This window comes from Poeciliopsis prolifica, unplaced genomic scaffold, assembly GCF_027474105.1.
Source record: "Poeciliopsis prolifica strain line A6 unplaced genomic scaffold, Auburn_PproV2 SCAFFOLD010, whole genome shotgun sequence".
Classification (NCBI taxonomy): Eukaryota; Metazoa; Chordata; class Actinopteri; order Cyprinodontiformes; family Poeciliidae; genus Poeciliopsis; species Poeciliopsis prolifica.
In genome coordinates this window covers 7211171-7235130 of record NW_026562385.1, presented here as the reverse complement: position 1 = coordinate 7235130, position 23960 = coordinate 7211171, and the positions used below count along the sequence as shown (strand labels likewise).

Here is a 23960-nt window from a genome sequence, read left to right as displayed (position 1 = left end):
TATGTTTTGGACATTGTTTTTTTTTTTTAATAAGTAATAAAAATAAAATCACAGTTTTATGCAACATAGTGACAAAGCATGCACCATATCCACCATATTTTTCCCCAGTAAATTAAACAGAGTTTTTACATTGATGTCACATATATTGAGTCAGATATTGCCAACAAAAGCAAAGAGATATGATAGATGTGACCTTTCACATCAGTTAAAGTAATACATGTGGTCAACATTTAGAGCTGCAGTACGTAACATTTATAAAGAATATGTCTTTTACATATTTGTTGATGTCAACACCGTCACTCAACCTCATGTATTCACTGCTGAATGAAAACAACTCACCGTTAGAGAAAAATAAAAGTTACACTGAGAACTACTGCAAAACACATCAAGAAATCTATTTAATCATAATAAGTGATCTTGAATCTGTTATGCATTTTGTATCATTGAGCCAAATTTATGAGAAACACTGCCTGGTTGTGGCTGAAAGGTGAATTGCCATGCAATTGTATCGTTCTCTTATTGAGTTAATCGACTTTTGCTTTCTTGACATAATTCTTGTTTCAGTCATTTTGACTATTTTCCCTTAATCATTAGAGTAAACTCATGAAAATCAGATTTTTCTTTTTCTCTGGACATTTTTGTCTTTCAATTTACTTTGAATGGATGAGGTGAAACCTCTTGGAGTAAATACTTTTTCACAGCGATATACAGTGTTTGGAAATATTTTTTTTTCACATATGGCAAACACATTGTGAAGAGGTTTTATTCATATTAAATGATGTTCCTTTGTGTCATATAAATGTAATGTTTTTTTGAATCACAGTCAAGGTGTTTTTCTGTGGAAACGGTGTACAAACTAATGAAACATGATGTGTCTACTGAAGTAAGTTTCCAGGGTTGCTGAACTTCCACAGACAGTTATTTGGGAACTCGTTTTTCCCGTGGCCTTCCCTGCATGGAGATAGAGTGTTTAGTTTTCACCTCCCATAGACATTACAGTGAATGAGCGTACAAGGTTTCGTATGTTTTTCTTTGTTTCTTTTGTTTGGTCTTCGAAGATCGAGTCTCCACCTCGGTAGTAGAGAGAGATGAATAAAGTAACTATGCGACTCTGAGTTCCTCAGAGAGGATCCTAATTTGTGCCTAATGCAGTATATTTCTTGCTCTCCTTCTGGAGATGTATTAAAGATTGTTTTTGCTCCCTGACTTTTGTCTGGACCTCAGTCTCTGAATTGTGCACTTCACAACATATAAAATGTCACCACAAGAAACTGCAAGTTATCTAAAAGTAATAAGTCTTGCACCTCGTTATTGTACAGAACAATAACGCAGTAGTGCCACCCAGTGGAAAGTCGTGCTACAAATAAAAGTCTGTGTTGTAATTTAAAGTTTGAAGGGTGACCACTGTTTGAGCCAGTCATAAATATATCATTGTTTCTTTTTAGTTTTGTTTATATGAGATTTCTACTTTGCCTTTACAAAACAAATTAATAAATCAATATTCACACCTGAACATAAAATTTCCCAAAATCCCAAAAGAAATACCTGCACACAACCATAAATCCCCAAGCATTAAGAACTGCTTATCTCAATTAGTAGCTCTTTTTCAAAAATCTGAATCAATAGCCAAAGGGCCTGCATTTCTACATGATAATAATCTTCATCCAGATCCCCATAATAATGCAGATCCATTGGAGTTGGGCTGTGCTCCCTGATGAAACCAGGCGACTGGAGATGTACGTGTTGAGAGAAGGCATCCACAGTGAGCAGTTATAAGGCAGCCTCTCGTTCCCTTTCTCCAGGGGAGCTGTACTCTGGACAGTGAAATATCCATTGTCGTCCACATTTTGTTTCGTTTCGGTGCCATTTGTGAGGTTTACGTCTCCCTGGAACCAGTGGATGTCAGCAATGGGGTAAACTTTCTCAAAGGAGCATTGGTCAGGCTCTATACCCTTGCGAGGCTTTCCAAAACAGTCTGTGAAGAGAAATGACATTCAGAAAGATCAAAATACAACAACAGAACAAGTAGTTCTGAACTGACTAACCTCCAACTCTCAGATGGCTCTGCCCATTCGCGGCTGCACCCAGTGAGTGCAGTTTGCAGTGGTAGACTCCTTCATCGGACGGGATTATGTCGAGGATGGTCAGAGAGAGAGTGAGTTCAACTGTTGTGTTACTGAACTTGCACTGAGTCTTGCTGGTAGATGTATTGTTCATGAACTGGCACAGTGTTGTATTTTTGTGTTGCCAGTCAAATTTGACAATCTTTGAATCCTTCGGCATTGCTAATTTGGCACTGCAATTCAGGGTCACATTTTCACCACAGGTCCTAGACACCTTGGGTTGAGTGGACAGCTGCTCACACTGACTCACTGTGTAAAGACAGAAAAATCAAGGTTAGACAGCATGACTGAAAATGTAGGAACCACAGCAACTTCCTAAGAACTAAAATCCGCCGACACGTGAGAAAGAGGAAACATGCACTGGATCAAGTTACAGATTTAAGTGTTAATTTCCAGCTGGAGTCTCCAACCCCCAACTTATTCACACATCATCTTTGCATTAACCTACAATTAACTTTGATCTGTTTCACATGAGTAACAGCGACATCAGTTTCAAGGTTTACAAAGGAACAATTGCTTAAATCTTTGACTTTTAAAAAAATATATATTTCCTTGGCTCTGGTGGCTTTTATTTGAAAGTGAGAGGACAGGAAACTAAGTTGTGAGAGAGGGGGAAGAAATTTGTGACTAAAATCTGTGATGGTTTCATAGAGGACTGAGGCCTTTGGGTTGTGTGCTCTCCCCCCACGCCACCACCGCGCCCTAAATCCTTAACATTATTTCCCATTTGCAGTTATCTCAAGATCTGAGGAGTCTGTGGAGTTTCCAGTCAAAATATCAATTAAAAAAAGAACAACTTTTTTAAATTATGTGTTTTCTTGATTTGTCACAGAACAGTTATTTAGAACTATTTATTTTTACTAAGTATTTTGCTTTTCATTCAAAACCAGCCACAGTGAAAACTTATGATCCAGTCAGCCCAAAGTGACGTAATGAATTACTCACAATGCAAATTGTAAAACCGACAAGAAAAAGCGCGGGGTAAATGATTTAATACATTGAACATGCATGATTTTTTGTTCTGTTTTGAGATGTTCAATCACAAAAATTACATAACTAACACAGTTGCATATGTTTTTTGTAATATGCGTCACAGTTTTTCATACTCATGAGAAGTGAGCATGCCATTTTCGCATGCTTTTATTGAAAAGAAAATCTACTCACCAGAAATGCTGACCGTTAAGGTGAACCAGAAAATAGAAACCCAGACAAAACCAAGTCGAGTCCATGGAGCGTGGGAGGGCCTCATTGCCTTCAATCGCATTCAAATCAACATTTATCACGTTAAAACAAGCAACATTAACTGGATCTGAAACAGAACAAAGTTGTTGGTACCTACCATGGAGCGTCTCTTAATTCAGCAGTTTTTGCTATGAATAAATCAGTCTCACTAAAGATACCAAAGCTTGAGAGGAGGATCCCAGCCTCAACCACTTTGCAGTTTTAAAAGAAACTTTTGGTCTGGGTGGTGCACTATCGGGTTTGTGACTGAACGTGACTGGGCCTGCCCTGGAATGGATGAGCAGGAGCAGGCAAAACAATGATTTATTTCAGCTGAATGAAACAAATGCTTCTGCTGAGATCCATTGATCATCTAGCAACCTGTTCTTTACAATTATTTATATTTTCCTAACATAATTATACCATAGTCAACTAAATGTTTTGTGCAATTGTATTCTACAAATTTTTTCTTTTGTAACAGATTGTTGTGTTTAAAATAAAATGGGTTCTCTGTTACTTGCTACATGATGATATCATGTGTCTAATGTGAACTGAAGCCAAGTTAAAAACATTTTAAAAAATGTGAATATCAACTTGCTTTTCAATCAAACTTAGACTTTTTTCTTTATATTGCAAAAGTATTTCCATCCCGAGAACTAGTTTATGTTTTGTCATGTCAAAACCTCTGAATTCAACAAATTGTATTGGGATTTGGAATATGTCACTATTAGTTCACTACTGCATAACTTGGGAAGCTGGACAATTGACATGAAACCCAAATGTGAAGAATGCGGAGCTGCTAGGCCAGAACCCGAGCAGACAAACGGAGGGAAGGTAAACAACAAGAGGTAAATGAACACGGAGGGGCAAGACATGAGATAAAGGAATCTGGATGGAGCGAAATAAATGACTACCCTGGAGGAAAACCTGCATATGACTCAAGACTGAGGGGAAGTTTCCCCTTCCAGCAGAACGACACCAAACATACAATCACAAATGGAAGCATATTTACTGTCAGATCTAAATTCATTTGACAATCCCAGCAAAACGTGTCATCCAGTTTGTGTTCAAGTTGATGAAGGCACAGCTTGAAAACCGTCACCCGTAAATAGCTGGTCAAAATGTGTAAACTGTGCCTCTCGACATTACTTTTCACGGCACCATGAGAAATTAAAAAAGAAAAAAAAAATTATTACAAGTGCATTGGTCAAAATAGCTTCCAACCAAAATCCCCCTTAATTGTTGTTTTGGGCGATTTATATTTTTAAAGTCATTTTATTTTCCTTCGTGAAAATTACTCCGAAATAAATATGTTTGTTTCAGAAACAAACAAATTTGTTTCTTCTGTCTCAGCCAGAAGAAGCACAGAAATGACTGATGTAGCGAAACTGTTTGAGATCAGTTGGACATTTTTCACAAAACCTTGACAGGTTTGACTCTCATTTACTCATAAAGACTTTATTGTCATTTGCCAACTTGTCTCTGCAGATCATCAAGTTGCATTGTGAATTCTTTTGTACGTCTTATAAGCTCTCACAGCCTGGACCGGCATGTCGCTGCAATGAGAAAATAAAAAGTACGGCAGACTGCAAGTAAACCGGAACAAAAATATGAAACCACTATTAACACTGAAACTACTGAGTCTGAACAGATTTGCACGTTGTCCTGGAAATACATTTTCATACAAATTATATAAAAACACAAATGCATGTTATTGATAATAATTAAAAAATAGGTAATAGGATATAAAGTTGCTGACAGGATTAAATAAATAGAATGGAATGATGCTGTCATTTCAGTCTCCAAAGTTTGAAATGTCACATGTCTATGCTTAATAACATATTCAGGCATTTTGCAGAATGAAATAATACTATTCTATTTTATTGCTATATTATAAAACTTTTTACAATTTAAAAAATGTGAAAAAGTTCACATTGTTGCTACATTTGGCCCAGAAAATATTTGTGCCATTTTATGCATCCTTCAATTTCTGTTGCAGCTTTATTGTACCTCATGTTTTCATACATTTTCCTTGACTTTTATTAGCATCTTTTTCAATTTTATCGCATTTAGACCACAAGCCTCAAAGTTTGTGGATGAGTTAGTGGCAGTGTGTCAGATGCACTAACAGAAAGCAGCACTTAATTTTGAAGCGGAATAAAAAGTAAAGAGATACATCCAAAAAAAAGACTTTATCATGAAAAGATTTGCCATTTTTTGTCATTCAGTTCAGAATGTGGAACTCATATATTACATCTATGCCTTTTACATACACAGAGACATGTCAACCTTTTGTTTCTTGTAATTTTGATGATTATCCAAAACTTAGTTTCTCAATTTACTTTAAAAAAAACAAAAACAGGAAACTTTACATAGAAATGTCAAGCTTCTTTCATTTCCCTCAATACTTGGACTTCCTTCTGCATACATTTCTGCATCAGTGCAGCGTGGAGTTGGTTCTGCTGGGATGTGATGAAAGCCCGGTTTGCTTTGATCGCAGCCTTCAGTTCATTTGTACCGGAGCCCAAAAGGAAAGGATTTCTGTCTGTATAACTTTCTGCGGAAAATCTCCCAATCCGTGATCTGGTTTTAGTGGTGAGATCAATCATTTAATGGTATTTAATATTTATTCTGAGATCCTAAAAAGAAATTATGTAACTTCTGTTGTGTACTAGAATGCCTCTGTAGAAATAAACGTGCTTCATCCTGCAGAAATGAAAACATTCAATTACAAAGTCAGCGTTTCGCAAAAAACTTTGACACTATCTTCCAGATGTTCAAAGACTCCACAAGAACAGATCGACAAACAAGCTGAAACAGGCTCAAAGCACCTGAAGCAACCCTCCATATGCTCCATAAAAAAAAACCTCCATAAAAAAAAAAAACAGTTCCTTTTTTGTCAGTTTTCATCACTGATTGGAGTGTGTAAGAAGAAGAGGACCAAATAAAGAATTCAATGAAGTACTGGGGTGGAACATTTTACTTGCACATGACAAAAACACAGTTTTCTCTTGCAGAAAACTCAAAGGAATGAAAAACACTCAAAGTGACAGTTATCGGAAGGACGGGAATACAACGGGAGGTTAGGCAAAACAATCAAGTACAGGTTATAAAACTGGAAGCGGAAGAAAGACACCGGTAAAGACTGATCACAGAACATAGAAAACAACAAAGGCTGATTACATCACATACAACGTGAAGTGCACACTGAGGACACCTGGTGGATAGAAGAACACTTTACAAACCAGGATTTTGAGGATTATTTAAAAACTAATAGGTGTCCGATGATGCTTAGAGTTCAATCAAAATATTGACATGTTGATTTCCAAGAATGTACAATGTCTAAATTTAGTGAACTGTCTCACTGAGGGAGTCGACACCAGAAATCCAGATGATTTTGTAGCTTTCGTCTCTTAGCGTAGTCAATATAAACAATCGTGACCCAACAAATGACACTTTTTCATGTGTGCAATTAGGTGCCATAGTGCTGCAATAAATCAGGTGCTCATCGAAAACACAGTGGAAAAAATAAAGGTAAGACGGCACGGTCATTGATATTTCACCAGAAGATCCCAGACAAAGACAGTGACAGTGTTGAGAATAAACTTAGAAATGGTGATTTTCACAAAGTCGGTCGTTCAATGTGAACATATAAAAATAAGTCAGTTTATGATGAACATAAAGGCTTCGTGGTATTAAGAGTTTAGACATTGTAAAAAGATTGTCAAACAGATCACAGCTCCATAAAAAGCCGAGATTTTCAAGAAGTGGCTTCTTGAAGTCTTTTCTAATGAAAAGAAGATAAAAAAGTATTATCTTTCGCTCTCTTTTTTTAGCTAACTGCTTGATGTGAGAGAGCCACTCATCAAATATCTCTGCGTCTTACTCTTGACAGATGGAAAATTCAAAGACCTCAGCCTGCAAGTAGACAATATAATAAAAACATTGATACAATTACCCAGTTCTTCAAAATTTTCACTGAGAATCTGCATAGTTTGATGTATAGACTTTTTTTTTGCACTGCATGCTTTCAGAAAAAAATAAAGGGAATCTGCAAAGTCTTGACAGCTGACACACCTGCGATTCACTGACTTGAACAAAAATTTACATATTTTAAACATCAAGCCAAATGCAAGACTCTCCTCTGGATTTTACTGAGTTGTTATGACAGTCTGTTCTAACTTGCAGCTGCTGCACAATAAAAAAACTACTCTTAACCAAACCTCTGTCAGAGAGCCAACTCATCTGAGTGATCGATAGTCTCTTTGTGCTTGGTAATACGGGGTTTTGTATTATTGCCTTTCAACAGTTATGGCACGAGGGGAACTCTTGGACCTCTGTTTTCTTAAATTAAAATCTGAATAACCTGCCATTCATTTATATTCAGCCCCATGATAGATTTCAAAGAGCTTCCAGTTCAGCATGTTACCTTCAGAACAGAGTCTGCCTGCATTGGGCAATTCAATCTGAGTATAAAAGCAATTGTTGTGCAAAGGCCTTGTGGGTTTGGTAGAGATCGGGGAGAAAGTTGTAGAGGTTTCGAGCGGTGTTTGGTGATGAATCAATATTTCACTTTCTTTTTTTTTTGTTTACTTTTTTTTGGGTCTTCTTTGTTTTGTTTCGTTTTCAGAGGGAGGCTGGGGGAGGGGAGAATATCTAACGTCTTTCTTCCTTCATACTCCAACACACTCTTTTGTGTTGGTCTATAAACAAATGCTTTTTGTTTCTTTGATTTGAAAACGTTACATTTTCCATGAACTGTATGTTTTTCAGTCATGAAAATAGACACAGACGCCTGGCGAATGATTCCTGTGTGACAACAAAAATGGCTCAAATAGAGAAAAACACACAATCACAAAAAGAGGGAGAATCAAAAGTGAATCTACAAAATATAATTCTGCAGTAGGTGGTGTCCTTGGCCACAGCCATCAGATGATTATATTATTTTTCTCTTTTATTTGAAAGGATTAAAGTTCTCTCTTCAGACTTGTGTTCAATAAACCCATTTCGACTGATGTCTCTGATAACAGTCAAGGAAGGTTCAGTGATGAATATTTTAGAGATTTCTTTTTGAAAAAAAACCCCAAACAAAACAAAAAAACAAAAACAAAGGTGAGGTGCTTAATAAGCTACAAAAAGTATTCCCTCAAGGAAAACATTCAAGGGCAGTGAAGATATTTAATGTTTTCTTTGCAAAGGTTAATTTTTCAACATCATATTTTTTTAAATGCAAACGTGAGGAATTAAGACTTTCCAAAGTTCTCCCAGAGGATTGGTAAAAAAAAAAAAAAAAGATGGCGATAACCATCAGGTCTCATTTTTAATATAATGGCTGAGATTTCCTTCTATTCTTGTTTTCACTTACTCGATTAAAGACCAAGGGCGATTTTAAAAAATTATTTCACAGCATGATGTTTTCTGTTCTTGAGATTTTCTTTTATTGTAAAAAAGATATTTCGAACATTAAGAGATCTCTTCTTTCGTCGGGAACTCTTCTAAGACAGTTTCTGCCTCCGCTATATTCACATCTTCATGTTTTAAGATCCCTAAATGAAAATCTGTTCTTCTTAACAAAAAGTCATTTTGCAGTAGGGTAAGATAAAGCATTTTTTAAGCAATAAAGTAACTTAGAAAATTAAATTACTTCATTTATGTCCGTGTGCCTCTTTGCAGATTACGACCATTCTATAATTAAAACAAAAACTCCACATTTCTATTAGGTTGGTATCATTGCAAGAGTTCCTGTAAAGTAGAAAGTTGTGCTTTCAGACAAGCGAGTCAGGACCCAGCACAGCAAAAACTGTTTCCATGGTGAAGAAAGATACTGCTGCTCTCATGTTATTGCGGCAATGTTTTATTTATCGCTTCAGGATTATCTTAGGGGTTGTTATCTCTTTTTCTCTTGACTTCAGTGTCATCGCCCTTCATCCCAACATACGCATATTTTAACACTGTAGTGAGAAACAAGGATTTCTATCTAAATTAATTAAATTAATGCAGATGAGTGGCTAACTGGAGCTGTTTTCTTTATTTGTTTATTAATAAGCAAATATGACACAACTTTCAATGACATACTTATTTTTTTTGTTTGAAATCTGTATTTTTGTTTTTTTCTTTTACATCTTTATTCCAAGATCCCCGTGAGAATAAACCGTGGCAGTATGTCAGTACAATTATTTTGGCGTTTCTATTGAGAAACATGTCAAATTGCATTCATGGTTGTTAAACTATTATTATACTTTTTTTTCTGTTTCTAGAATTAAAATGGAACATCCTCATAAACAAATTAACTAAATAACTAACAAAAAATTGGCACTTTTTGTACTCCAATACTGAATGTCGTTTGTCTGCCACCAAGTGTCGCTGCTGAGCTACATTTTGCTTTTCAACTTGGAACTATCCACGGTGCTGAAATGTCTCCGAAAGTTTAATCACACCTAATTTGCTATACAAATCACACCTGATTTCCACTGAAAACAAAACAAAAACAAAAAGTCACTGAAGACTGTTGAAGAGGTAAAATTGATTGTTGAAGGATTAAAAATACTGACAGATATCTAATACTTATTTATACAGAAACAACATATTACCTGTAAAAGCACCATTTTTGTCAAAGTGATCACCATGTCGAGTGATCATCTCTTTCAGTCCCTATCTCTGTTGCTGTGGTCTGTCTCTTTTTTTCCTGAGTCATTCTTGTGGCCAGCATCTTCTGGGACTTTGCTCAATAAAACAGGATTCACCACAGCATTGTGTTGTGGGAACATCCAGTAGGCACTAATCTCCATTTCATCGAAAGGACATTAAGTTCAACATTTGAGTGCGTTCGACCGTTCCTGTCCATTACAAGGCCATCCAAACAAAACGTCCAGCTGATGTCCCTGCAGTGCAGCAGTTTCATTTGAAACCTCTTTAATCATGTTTTTCTGGTTTGTGGAAGTGCCTCACAGGGTAGCGTCGCATTCGCCTCTGCTTAAGGGCCACTCATACTTTGTTCCACGCAGTTACAGAAAAGATAACTCTGTGGGCACTTTGTCTTGATATACTGATAACTGAAGCAGTAATTACAGAGCTTTGATATGATTCACTCAGTTGTGTAGGCAATTTTAAAGCCATTATTGTGTGGTTAGTACAGTTTTTATTTTTTATTTTGTCCTTCTGCTTCCAGTGATTGATAAGATTGTATCTGAGGAAGTAGTCTCCTGGCTGCAGAGATATCAAACAACACAGTCAGTTCAAGCCTTGAAGAACAATAGACTTGATTCAACTAGTTATTTTTAGAATGGATTTTAAGGTATTTGAAGCTTTCTTTTTCTGCTTGGATGTTTTATTCTGGTCTGAAACATATTCTTTATGTTTCTTTAAATAATATTGGGTTGTTTTATACTCCTGGTTATACTGAAATACAAGTGGTACCTGGGTTGCCAGTTTGCAGTACTATGAAGACGGTATAGTAGTCACTGGTAAAGTCAACACAGAAAGAAATGAACGCTGGTGTTACACCAACACCCAACATGATCAGGGATGCATCTAAATACATGTTTGCTTCATCGGAAACATTTCAAAAGAGAATTGCAGTAGGAAGAAAAACTTCAAGACCCTCCAGTACTTACTAAAACAGACAGCAGTGAATCAGAATCAAGAGCTGGTGGGTTTTTTAACGTTATTTTCTATTGATGGCATAAAGTTGGAATTTGGATCTGGGAATGACATCCAACTCCACTTAACATCGCTCAAGTTCCTTGTTTAAAAAAATTTACTGGTATCAGTCAATGATATCTTTCTCCACTCTTTGCATTTTTAAACTTTGTAAATAACATTTTCCCTGGAGGAGAACTGACCGTTAGGTGGCGCTGTCAGTAAATGAAACCGCAGCCCTGCTGTCTTGCAAAGACAGTGAAAGTCGGGGCTCCATCCACTCTGAGCATACACTGAACTCAGCAGCCTGTCCTCACTGCGCTCCGAGCCGCTTTACTCACCGGGGAATTTGAACTCGGAGCTCATTAAAGGACTATCCCCGAACATTTCCTGCAGTCCACCCTGCCGTCTGCTGGACGGAAGCCGCAGGAATCTCCGCTGAAGTTGTGACGGCACGGAGAGGCGAGGAGAGGCGAGGCAGGAAGTGTTTTGAACGCGCTCGTGCTGTTTGACGCGACTTGGAAGTGCAGATGAGCAGGATGTCAGTCGGACCCGACCCTGTCTCCGCGGGCGGAAAATGACTGCAAGCGTCGGCGAGCTTTCCACGATGGTGAGGAGATGCCCCGTCACTTTCAAACCGTTCAGGTGAGATCGCGCTCTGTTCGAGTTCGGTGGGTCAGAACCAAACTAGCGGCAAGTCGTTGCTGGACGTTAACTCGATGGATTTCAGTGAAATTAAACTTTAAGACATTTTTTTGTTTTTTTGTTTTGTTTTGTTGAACAGTTGTAAAATCACAATTCTTTTTTTCTGAGCTAATTAAAGAGTTGAATATGTATTGACTCTAAAACCGACTCCTATGTGTTGTAGCATGATCATGACAATAAACTGTAAATGCAACACAAATTGCATTATGGTTTCTCAAATTTAAAAGGTATCGTCTGTCAGTGCACGTCTTTGCATATCTGATGCAGAATCTGCAAGACATGAGGTTGGTGCGCTGCACGCTGCATTTTGAATTAGTGATGATTTATTCGTTTCAGTGGAGCAAATCTTGCAAGTTCAGACCATTTGGATTAATTGGGACGACAGGGCACAGCCTGCTCCACAATTAAGGTTTGCTTACTCAGCTCCAGAGTCTTTCACTCTCCCGGCTGCTGCATGGGGAATGAGTGAGAGCCAAACAAGCAGACACATCATTAAAACCACTGAGCTCAACAAGATGTCCCAAACTTTGTGGCTTGCAGCTTTGCATATTGAACAATCCAGGGACAATACTTGTGGGAATTCAGCTTTTCAATTATTTATTTATTTATTTTTTAAGACGTGTGCTTGAGATCTTTGTTCCAACTGAACGCTTAATTTTGTCAAAGTTTCAAACATCTACATGCCAGTTTAACAAGAAATCAATTTGCAACAATTGGTTGGCACTTTCTTCACATTGCACACGGGACAGCCCCCAAGCATGATGCCACCACCACCATGCTTGACTGTGTTCTTTAATTTGAAGGCCTCACCCGGACTTGTCCAATAATTTTTCTCATTGTTGTGGCCACATATCTCAATCTAGAACTTTTCTCCAGAAGGTTTTCTGCTTGTTTATGTAGGCAGATGGAACTTCAAACTCAGTGCCGTTTATTTCGGAGCAGCTGTGTTGTTCAGTTGGCGTCATCCTCAAAAGTCCATGATGACATTAAACTCTCTCTGCTGATGTGTCAACATGCTCCAGTTCACAATACACTTGTTAGTAATTTCCTTTGATTTGACAAGGACATTTTGGGTAAGAAGTAGTTTGATATAAACCAGTTTCGAAATGAATAAAGTGGGCAAAATTTTAAGATTCTGAATTTGGACTTGACTTTAACACCATTGGAAATGAATGAACTATGCTTAAAAGTCAAATCTAATCCAATTTAAACCAATCAACTTTAATTAGCTCTGGCCAAATATCCAGGTAGACGCATGTTGAAGGCTACAGAAAGCAAGCAGGTTTACAGTAATTTCACAAGAGAGAATAATTAATCCACCGGATTAATTATTCAGGTGGATTAATCTGAATATCCACCTGATATCCACCTGAATTGCACCAGATGCGAACATATGTTTGCAAACAGATGCAAACATATGTTCGCATATGTTTGCATCTGGCTGGATAAGAAACCCATTGCACCTAATTCCTGTTATCAAAATTACCTGAAGTTGTTTGTTTTTCAGCCTTCCCACTCTTAAAAAGGAGAACAGCGGCATTAAAAAGCCTAATAAATGTATTTGGTTCATAATTAGGACAGATGTGTGTAAACTTTTGACCAGCTCATTGCATCTGATTTAATTCGACCAAACGTCAAATTCTTGTACCTTCCACTGATGTGAGCATTCATGTGTGAGTTTTTCAGCATTCTAATGCAGATATTAGTTATGCTCTGCCTGGTTAACTGTACCCTCTCTTGTGTGAGGTTTCTGCCATGTGAAGAAAAACAACAAAACAAAGCAGAACGTTAGAGGAATGAGGTCTGCAGCAAAAAGTGTGACAATCCGTCCTGCAGCTTTGCCTCATGAAAGAATTTCTTCCACACCTTTTCCCAGCACGACATTTGCTGGAGCATTCCAATTCCAGCGAGTCAGTTTTTGGAAATTTACTCCAAAGCTTGCGAGAAGTAGGCAAATGTTTGCCGCTTTCTATAAAACACAGCACACATCCGTCTTTAGATGAATGGATTTATTTCGTGTTGTTGCCCACTGAGCACAGTGTGATGCTGGAAATCTGTCCACATAATGGTTCACTTCAAATGACACAGCCAGGCGAGTACACAATGCTTCCTTGCTGCTTTGGTCGGTACAATATGAAGCTTAAGAAATTTGTCCATGCTTTGTATATCCACACACTCACACGCACGCGCCAGACATTTTACTCCATGCTCCACTTGAGCTTTTCAGCTGCAAAAATCATCACCTGCCCCCATTTTTGTTTTTCTTCTCCCCCTTGTACCTTGTAAATCGCTCGTTTTGTAAATTGATCAGCCTTCTCGCCTTTTTTTTCTGCAGGATCTTTGTCGTCGGGGTCGGCTTCTTCAGCCTGTGCTTTCTAATGACCTCTCTCGGGGGCCAGTTCTCGGCGAAGCGACTCGGAGACTCCCCGTTCACCACGCGAGCTGAAGGTAAGTCACACATCAGTGCAGCCTGGTAGCCCGGTGGCTCCAGCCGAGCTGTGTCTTGGGCCGGTAATGAGCAAGCTGGAAACACGCTGACAGATCCGTGGAGCTGCCTTGATTGCTGCCAGCCAACTGACAGACCTGTTCACTTTTCCCATCAGGGGGGCACCAGAGGGGCACATTGCCCTGAGAGGCCTTTTTCTTTCCTCATCAAACCTTTTATCTTTTTTTTTCTCTCGCTTTCATGTCGTGACCATGTTCTTGCCCATTTGGAATCATTTTGTCTGCAACTCTTACAGCTGAAGACTGGATGCTTTGAGACCTTTAATATATTTTATTGGGTGTCCATGTCACTGAATGCGGTGAAAGATGTATATTCTTTACGTTTCCTAAATAAAAATCTGAAAAGCCTGCCGAAGTCATCTAATTTTGGAATTTGAGATGTAAAGATTATAAGCTGAAGAAGCAACCAGGAGTCTCGGGGTGACTCTGGAGGAGCTGCAGAGATCTACAACCCAGTTTGGAAATTTTATATGCAGGATGTTGGGGAGGAGGGTTAGTAACTAGGTAAACATTGTTGTTTACAGGAAGGGACTGGAAGTTCAGTTTCAAGTTTAACGCATGTGGAAGAAGGATGAGATCAAAATATACTTGTTTGGCCTAAAGCAGAGACTGTTTAAAGAAAAACTAACACTGTACTTTATTGTGAATTAACCATATGCACTGTGAAGTTTAGTGACGGTAGGATAATGCTGTGGTGATACATTTCTTCAGGACTATAGATGAGTGCAGGTATCTTGGAAGGAAAACGTTTATGAGTGTAATCTATAAAAACTAAACAAAACAACATGCTGTCAGTTCAGTCATGCAGTCATGAGTTGTCTTCAAAATTAGTCTCCCAGGGAGGAGTTGAGATGGTAATATATATAATTATAGACCTAAAATATAGATCTGGAAGCCACTGTGATAAAAGTGAAGCACATTTTGCCTTGATAGCTGCATATTTCCAACTGTCAGCTGCGGTTAAAAAATAATACCGAAATAGATTCTCCTATCCTCTCAGAGATCAACAATTCAGAGACTTAAGAAAGAGAAATCAGAGTTGTTGACAACCCGTCCCTGAGAGAAACCCGGCTTTCTCAGCGCGTTCTTCGCGTTTACGCTTTCTGCCTCTGCATACAAACTGTGGGAGCTTGTGCCACTTAGTGGAGTCACTGTTGGTTCTTGGACTGTTGTCTCCCACCTTTTTATCGCTGCTCGACACAATAGTGACACTTTGGGTCAATCTGTGTAACGGATCCCAGCTGGTGAGAGAGGGAGAGAGAGACTGCAGCTGCTCTATCCAACATCACTCATCCAAGGACAGCAGTTGTTGACAGCTTGTTGCACCGTCGTCGGTTTATTTATGTATAAACGAGGAGGCAGCGATTGCCACAGACCTACTCAATGATGCCGTTTGTCCTCAGGACTGCTGGTGGCTTTTGATGACCGTGATATGCACACGCTTGGCGACATCCTCGCTTGATATGTTTATTTGTTTTTAAAGAAGAGAAGAAGTGGAGTTGTTGCCCTGCTGTGTTGTTGAAAAAGTCGACTAACAAGAGCTGCCCGTCGGCCCGGGCGTCTTCACTCTGTTTTGAAAAAGGGTTGCTTTTAATTGAATGATATGTGTGGGGAAAAAATGTGGGTACTTGACTTTGGAAAAAAAAGAAACAGAATCAAAAAGATACAAATAATTTGTGAGAATAATTTAGCCAGTGAAACAGTTTTACTCGCTAAAGAAGCAAGAGGACACATTTATTTTCATTTGGGATGCAAGTGAAGGATGATTTCACAGGGGTTTTAATGAGCCTCAACTGTTTGATCCTCTGATCAGGCTGTTCAAGTGTAAACTAGAAGATTTTACGCATGTTGGAGATTCTTTAAAGTTTGAGTTTTATGAAACCTTTAATCTATTTACGAAAAACAAGAAAAAGAGCATGTATGTCTTCATACAATTCACTACGTGAATTTTCCTAAATTACAGATTATTTAAAACACAACACTGTGGACTTGGAAGATGTGGGATAGTGTTTCTTTCTGCATGTTTGAACTTAGCAACACACATAGACAATCGACTGTGTGAAACCTCCTGTGGAAAGCCTATTGGACCAATTGTGGGTCTCCTGACCGATCAGCTAACTAGACACACCTGCACCTTCAAAATTCTCTGAGGAAGACTCCTTCACAGTGCAGTTTTTGACATTGAGTCTACATTTCTGCAATGCTTTGGCTGTTGCTGAATTTTAGGGCTGTTGTTTTAATATTTATACATTTCTCACAATGGCATCATTACGAGTAAGATGTCAGAAACATTGCCCAGTGTTTGATTTCTACTGAGACTGGCTTTTCCAGTGAAAAATAGGAAGGTACCAGCTGTATTCACCAAGTTTGTGCACATATTTAAGTACAGACTCTCAAAATCAGTACTTTCCCATGCAATTACTGTACAGTACTGGAGTCAATTTTCTTTGCTACTGCCCACCTCTGGCATCCACTAGGTTTTACATATCAGAGATAATCTGTTACAATCCTAATTCTTAAATTGACAGGTTTGCACTGCATTGAGTGGCCCGAAGATTCACAACACAAAAATGTTTTTTTTTTGTGTGTGTGTTTTTCTCCCAAAAAAATTATTTTTGGTGAAATCTTGCATCCCAGTATGTTTAGAATAGATTTCCCATCATCATGTCATACTGCCCTGTGTTTTTGGGTCACTAAAAGATGCAAAGAGTGAGTTAACATGGCGATCCGGTGATGGGGACAGTCACTGTGGTATTTAAAAATATAATTTTTAGCTCCTTGTTTAAAGCTCAACCTCAGCAAAAACCCATGTGGCTCTAGAAAAGAGGCATTGGCAGCAATGAAATGTTGCGAAGTGCATCAGGTGTCATCACGGGAGGCAATTTAAACGGTCTCACCTATTTATACTTTGCTGTAGGGTGAATGGAGAGAGGAGGCTTTGAGGGGGGCAGAGGAGGTGTTAGACAGGAGAGCTGTCTGATTAATTAACCACTCGTAGCCTGCAGTCAGGGGAAGGCATCCTGCCTGAAGCTCATTAAGCACCGCTGCGATGCTAACCTGAGCGAGGTTTGCTGTGGAAATTCTCATCCTCTGTGTGGGTGTTTGTCTACATGAGCGTGTTTGTAGCTGAGGATTAGCAGCATTAAAGCCGCTGTAATGAACGAGATGAAACATGTCGTTCAGTGGAGCAGCACTTTGATGGCGCTCGCCGAGCTGAGCCGGCTCGTCTTTGCTGCTGAAAGCTGTGAAGTGCTGCAGGATACATCAGTGCTGGTGTTGTCTGATGACATAACGTTCATGCTAAAAGCGTGAAGTTTTCATAAGAGCTTTTAGAAGTTCTTGTGCGCTGACAGTTTCTTTTTTTTCTGTTGTTCTGGGAGGAAAAAGAAAGAGTCAGAGATTGCCTGTGATTTTACTGATTGAGGAAAGTGGGAAAAGTGAGCAGAACATTCCTGCTTTTGTTTTTTTTTTTGTCTTCTTTTTTTCTTTATGATATTGCACAGCCAATCGCTTGGATCTAAACCTCCATCAAGATTTTGGAGCCATTTATCACCTTCATTATTTTCCTTTGAAGAAAGGCACAGGAAACTAATGATGTGGTGAAAAAGTGTAAGAAACGGGGACAGAGAGAGACTTTTTCTGCTAGAGAGGGGAACATGAATCACAAGGACGTTTGATCTAGGATATCTTAAAGGTTCCAGAAGTGCACTGGGGTTTTCTAATAAGCTCTTTGAAGACCACCTTCATAGACTTTGTCCTTTGACCACATTTCAATGCAGCTTTACTATAAAGAGAAGGGAAAAAAATGGACTCAGAATGCTTCACGCTGTTCAAGGCACGACTAAAAGGTGTTATTGTGCTCTCAGTCCCCGGCTCTAAGCTCCATTACCTGGGTTTTTTCAAGTGCAGTAAAAAATTTGCTGCAGAGTGCTGCTTCTCTCTGCAGAGGTGGATATCTTCTGAATTCCTGCCTTGCCCCAGTGTTTCTGCAAAGTCTGAGAGCGCATTCGAGTCAGCTCTGTTGAATTTACGTCCAAGCGATTTGTACATAAAAGCCTGATTCATCTTGGGAGGTTAGGATGCGCAATCAAGACTTTTTAGTTTTCCATCTTGAAACATTGATCTCGGTCTACTTTCTGTAAGCCAAATGCAGAAAGCGGGGATGCAGAATGAATCTGCATGTAACAAGATTTCCGGGTGACGACAGTCGCATGTGGCGAGAAAATGGCGTACAAAATCTTTAATTTGAATTTGGTCAGATTGAAATGTATCGCAGCTGCTTGTAAGCACTAGATGAGTTTTTAAACTAACTAGTGGGAAAAGGAAGCAGTGGGATTCATCCAATCAGTTTATTTCACCATAACAGTCATACTAAAGACTATGACTAGAAACAAAAGAGTTTGTTGCCTGTGGGGTTTCCACATGTCTGCTCTACTTAAATTTAAAAAAAAAAAGATTAGTAAAGATGCAGTGAATAAGACAAACTGATCTCATCAACAGGAAAAGGAAGTAAAGAACTGTACGAGCTTCCCTGACCCACATTGAAGGGAAGCAGACCAGGCACTTAAGTAAATAAAAGACGATATCATGGGCATGTTCAATCTGCAATCACCTGATGGAACAAATAGGGATTATGTGGCACAGATAAGACTTAACTGGATTCATCTGCTGACATCTCTTTTATTTATTGCATTGAGAACCTTGCAATTTATAACATCGGTCGGTCGTCTCGCCCAAATTTTTGTTAGTGTTTTAGACAAAAAGAGATATTTGTCAACCATAGATAAAACTTAGCGGTTGTGTTCGTGTTATTTGTTAATGTTGGTGTTGTTGCATGTGTGGATGTTGTATCAGTTAATTTGTTTTGGCCACAGGGAAGTGATAGAAAATTAAGCACAGCAGCATTGATTAGGACTTTCTACAAATTAGCTGGAGTAATGTAATTGCCTCTTTTGGACTGTGACCAACTGTGTTCGGGTTTTGGTATTTGTCAGTGATTTTCGACACATTAAATTTAAAAAGCGGGGAACGTGAAATATTTCACTTCATGTCAGTTGAAAGATGTGGTACAATTATCTAATATTTGATAAATACACGTTTAAAATCCTTTTTTGACAAATTTGGTATTTTTTTCAAAACTGTACTTTATTAAATAAACTTTATATGTGTCAGCCTCTTTCTGGTAGAGGATTTAGCAACTTTATATGAAGCAGAGATATTATGAAATATGAGATCAATTCGAAATGGCTACTTGACGTAAAACGTTTTAAAAAATCTTTCATAGATGACCTGTGGTGAAAATAATTATTATTCTTTGGTGTTCAGATATATTTGATGGACCAGTGAATCTCATTCTTCTGGATTAGTGCAGTGTTATTTTTCAGATGGTTCCAGAGGTCAGACAAGTGACCCTGCAAGGTGCAGGTTTTGCACTTATATTTATGCTTTCACATTAAAACAAGCATGGTGTTTCAAAGAGCCATAAAGAACTTTTAAGTAGGGAAATAGGACTCAGTTGTTTTTTATGTTGATTATCAAAAATAGGAGAAGTTTTTCTATACTTCAAGTAGAGTTTAAGCCTGACTTAAGCTTTAGTAATTGGTGACTGTGTGATGTTTTTTTGATGTGATGTTTTTTTTTGATGTGAAGCACATTGGACTGCCTTGATGCACTGTGAACTTGACTCGGCTTTTAGGCATACATTTGTTACCTTGAAATCCATTATTTTCTGTTGGAACTAAAGCAGCTCGATCAAAGAACCTGCAGCATTTTTCTCTCCATTTTATATCCCTCAGAATGAAATAAATCAGAATTGGTAAAAATCTAACTGTTCAGAACAAGCTTCACGTAAATAAGAAAACTTGAATCTGCCTAGAAAAGCTTAATTTCTATCTGTATGAAATATTATGCAATTATGATAAAATTTTAGTCGTTTTTTTGGATGGATGAAGTCAACAACACATTTTTTTTTAGTTAGAAATGACATATATTTTCCCCAGCAGTTCTTTTTCACATAGTTATGACGCACATTGCTTGTCTTGGTGATGCATCTCATAAATGCAATCTCCTTCTAACATGGTGTGACAAAGTGTTACTCTTTTTGCACAGCATTTTTATCTCTTCTTTCTCATCTCACAAACTGAGATTTTGTCCCAGATTTTCAATCGATCTCTTATTCCACATTTCAACCCTGAAGATCAGACACTTCTTAACCTTCAGGTTTTCATTTAGTGTAAAGAAACCAGAGAAGAGTCATTATGGGGGTTGTTTTCAGCTAGCTGCTACGAGTGTGATTTAAGGAATTTTTTATAGTTTTGTATTTTAAATCAACTGCAAAAGTATTTTTTGAGCTTTAGTTATGTTTAAGGCTACTGTATTGTAAAAATCACTGACATTAGAAAATAAGCAAACAGTTGTTGCTGTTAACGGTGAAAATAAAAACAACTATTAGCAGGTTTAGTAGGAATTATTTTTTGTATATTTATTTTTGACAACTTTTTCTCCTTTTACTGAATGAAATGATTTCAAAAACCCACTTTTCTTTTCACTTGGATGGTGTTTAATCGTGCAGAAAGTGTTCAGTCTAAACCAAAAAACTCAAAAGATGGAAACTACAGAAATCTTTGAGAAAATTACTTTGATCTCACTCTTACAATTGGCAGCATATATAAAAAACTACCCCAAACTAAAGTCTAAAATTTTTCTTTTTCATCAAATAACTAATCAGTGTCATATTTAAACAGAAGAAAACCACAATGTGTCACAGGCAAGTTACTGAGCAGTGATCAGACCAACTTCCAGTATCCCGAAAATAAAGCTGCACACATTTTACAGTTGAGATTGCAAAATGAGCATCATTAATTTATCAAACTTAAATTTGTGGTTCAGTTCAGATCAGAGTTTACATGTAGCAAACTGTTTCGTGTTTGTGCTGTAAAACACAGCAGCTATTTCTGCTCTGCTGCATTTCCTTCAGTGGTTAAATAAGCCAAAATGCAATATGCAGTACCAATAAAAAGTATTTTCACCCTTTGATGTTTTGCCCCGTTTTTATTCTGTAAGTCATGATCAACGAAATTTTGTGTTTTTGACAAAAAAAAAAAAAAAGACAAAAAAATATTTTTAATATCAAACTTAAAACTGATTTCTTCAAAATTGAGACAATTAAGTAAAAACTTTTAGGGTGAAATAAATAATTGCATCACTGTCCACCCCAGATAAAGTCACTGACCTAATTCAACAGAGGTCCAGCCAATTGGTGCAAATAACTAATATTCCTGGGTACCAGTGTGAAAGCAAAACACTCCAAGCAAATCAGAGAAAAGTTATTAAAAGGTTTAATAACTTTCATTGGTTGGATGCAAAAAAATATTTCTAAGCCGCTGAACATTCGCAGGAATCCAGTTAGATCTAAAACCAATAAATGGAGGGAATGTGGCACATGTGTTAATCTGCCTGGGTCATGTCAGCCTCACAAACCGAGAGGCTGTGCAAAAAGGAGACGAGTGAGAGATGACTACGCTGAAGGAGTTGCAAGCTTCAGCAGTGGAGATGGGAGAGACTCTGCATAAAATTGTTGCAGCCAAAACTGGAGTTTGGTTAAGTGGAGAAAAGTTATTTGGTCTGATGAGACAAAAACAATTTTTTTGTTTCAAGTGTGTTTATTTATTTGTAAGAAACTAGTTTTCAGTTTGATGATAAAGGATTTATTTGTCAAAAAGAGACATTATGTTGACCATCATTTTATTTTTTTGTCAGTCATGATTTTTAAAGCAATAAAAAAGGTGAATACTATTTATATAGGCACTGTGTATCTCTAATTGCAGGAGAGAAACCTGTATAAAAACTGTGCAGGTGGTTCCTACTTTCCCATTCTGTCAGGCGTAAAAAGAAATTTGATCTGTTTATAGATATGTTTTCTGCTTCACACAGCAGCACGTGTGAAATATCTCTCACATGTGCCAAAGAGATGAGTTACTCAGGCCCAATCTGGTGTCTGCAATGAATACCTGACTTGTCAGGTATTCATTTCTTTCTAACCAGAAAGAAATGTATGGGTTTTTTTTTCCACCTATTACTGACATGACGTTCAGAGAACTGGCCACGTTTCAGAAATATAGCCAGCCTGAGTCCACATCAGGCTTGACAGGACTTGGTCAGCTTTAAGCAGCGTTAATGAGAAGCTGTAGAATGAACTGTTAAATATTAATGCAACAAGATATACTATACAGCGGCAATCAACTTGAAAGTCATGTCTATGTTGCAAGATAACTGTGCAAAAGTCTCTCGCCATCTCTGATTTCGGAGTCTGGCTTCTTGGAGGAAAAAATACTTTCTTGCAATCTTGATGTTCTCTTGATCAATAGTTCCAAAGGCTTTCTGAAAGTCTTTCAAAGACTCTGTCTGCTCTTTACTTTTTCCTCTTATTTTCAGCCCAGCCTTTGACAATTTTTAAAGACACATATTTTATTTATTTTTTTTGTTCCAGACATTTAAATCAAACCTTTGAATCAGGCTCTCAATGTCAAAAGAGAAACCAGTGTTGTCTACAAGTGACAGTCGATTTAAAAAAATTTTTTTAATACAGCACATTCTAAACATAGGTGTATCCATTTATCTAAAATCAGTCTTTGGTAAAGCCGGTTTACTTGTAACTCACCACTTCGGGTACCTTTTTTCACCTCCCAACTGTGTGACCAGAATTTCCTGTTTTACATGATGCAGTAGAAAGTGACTGTGAATGGAAGCAGCTGAAAGTCTCACTTTTTAACATGTCTGATTTATCATGGATGCCAACATATTGTTCTGAGACTACCATCAGGTATGCCATGACAACCTAATAGGGAGTTTCGTCAAAAATATGATAGAGTTCCCTCTAACTACTGATAAATATGGGATAGTTTAAAGAGAAGTCGAAAGAGAGATGTCATATAACATAATCTGTTTGTTTTTTAAGACACTAGGAGGAAAAATGTCTCAGCAGCAGTTGGAATATAAGAGGAAAGCAATGCAGGAGAAGGACTCTGGGAAAATGGTTATTGATTTACGTTGCATTCACACCAGCTCTGCTGCACTGAACTCTGGCTTGTTTGTTCAGAAAGTCTGGTTCATCCGGGGAAGGTGTGAATGTGAATTCACACTGTTGCAGTTTAAAGGAGGGCACTGTGTGTGAGACAAAGTAAACATCCTTGGAGAAAGAGAGGCGTTAGAAGTGACTCATGGTTGAAGAGCTTACAGGAAAATATACTTTTCAACCTAATTTTTGTGAAAACTGAGTACAATAAAGTAGTAGCATTTTGGAGTATTCATAAAAAAAAATCTACAAAAATAACTAGAAGAAAATGACAAGTTTACTTTTAATTAAGAACTCGATGGGATTATTGTGATTCTCAGCGCCACCTGTGGCGTGGAGGGGGATATGTCATTCAAAAGCCAAATATGGGAACGCTAATGAACAATCACACCAGGTCTACCAGACCACTAGGCATAAAATGATTCTTCATTTAAGAACCCAAGTTAGAGACAACTGCTCTCTTCAAATACTCTATTTCATAAATCTTACTCTCTTTATGGGCAAACTTGTTTCTTTTTTTTTTCTTAATTAATAAAGATTTTCAATGAAGATTCAGTGGCACCAAAATGATGATGCTTAAAATAAAAAAAATAAATAAATACATATTTTATACTGATCTTGAATTCGGTTGTGAGAAGCATAAAGAAAACGTAAACAGAGCCATCTTTTACTGGCGTAACTCTTGGTTTGGATTG

General features: G+C 37.8%; 2 protein-coding genes across 2 annotated transcripts in view; one reads left to right on the top strand and one right to left on the bottom strand.

The window, feature by feature from the left end:
* Positions 1 to 3576, bottom strand: LOC129363647 (uncharacterized). Its single transcript, XM_055035873.1, has 4 exons — positions 3463 to 3576; positions 3288 to 3375; positions 2046 to 2372; positions 1 to 1975 (listed from the first exon to the last, which is right to left on the bottom strand). The coding sequence occupies exons 1-4, from the start codon at positions 3463 to 3465 to the stop codon at positions 1644 to 1646; spliced, it is 750 nt and encodes a 249-aa protein (XP_054891848.1). The 5' UTR covers positions 3466 to 3576; the 3' UTR covers positions 1 to 1643.
* A 7699-nt stretch (positions 3577 to 11275) lies between these two features.
* The window catches only part of LOC129363650 (alpha-1,6-mannosylglycoprotein 6-beta-N-acetylglucosaminyltransferase B), a 68201-nt gene continuing 55516 nt past the window's right edge, over positions 11276 to 23960 (top strand). The window contains exons 1-2 of the mRNA XM_055035879.1: positions 11276 to 11627; positions 14023 to 14135. Coding sequence (XP_054891854.1) covers positions 11560 to 11627; positions 14023 to 14135 — 181 coding nt within the window. The 5' untranslated portion in view covers positions 11276 to 11559. The remainder of the gene's footprint in view (positions 11628 to 14022; positions 14136 to 23960) is intronic.

Excerpts from the sequence above, each read along its gene's own strand:
- LOC129363647 (XM_055035873.1), bottom strand. Across the intron at positions 2,373-3,287 it reads CTTAACGGTCAGCATTTCTG|TGAGTCAGTGTGAGCAGCTG; the intron begins GTGAGTAGATTT and ends GTCTTTACACAG. Across the intron at positions 1,976-2,045 it reads GAGCCATCTGAGAGTTGGAG|ACTGTTTTGGAAAGCCTCGC; the intron begins GTTAGTCAGTTC and ends TTCTCTTCACAG.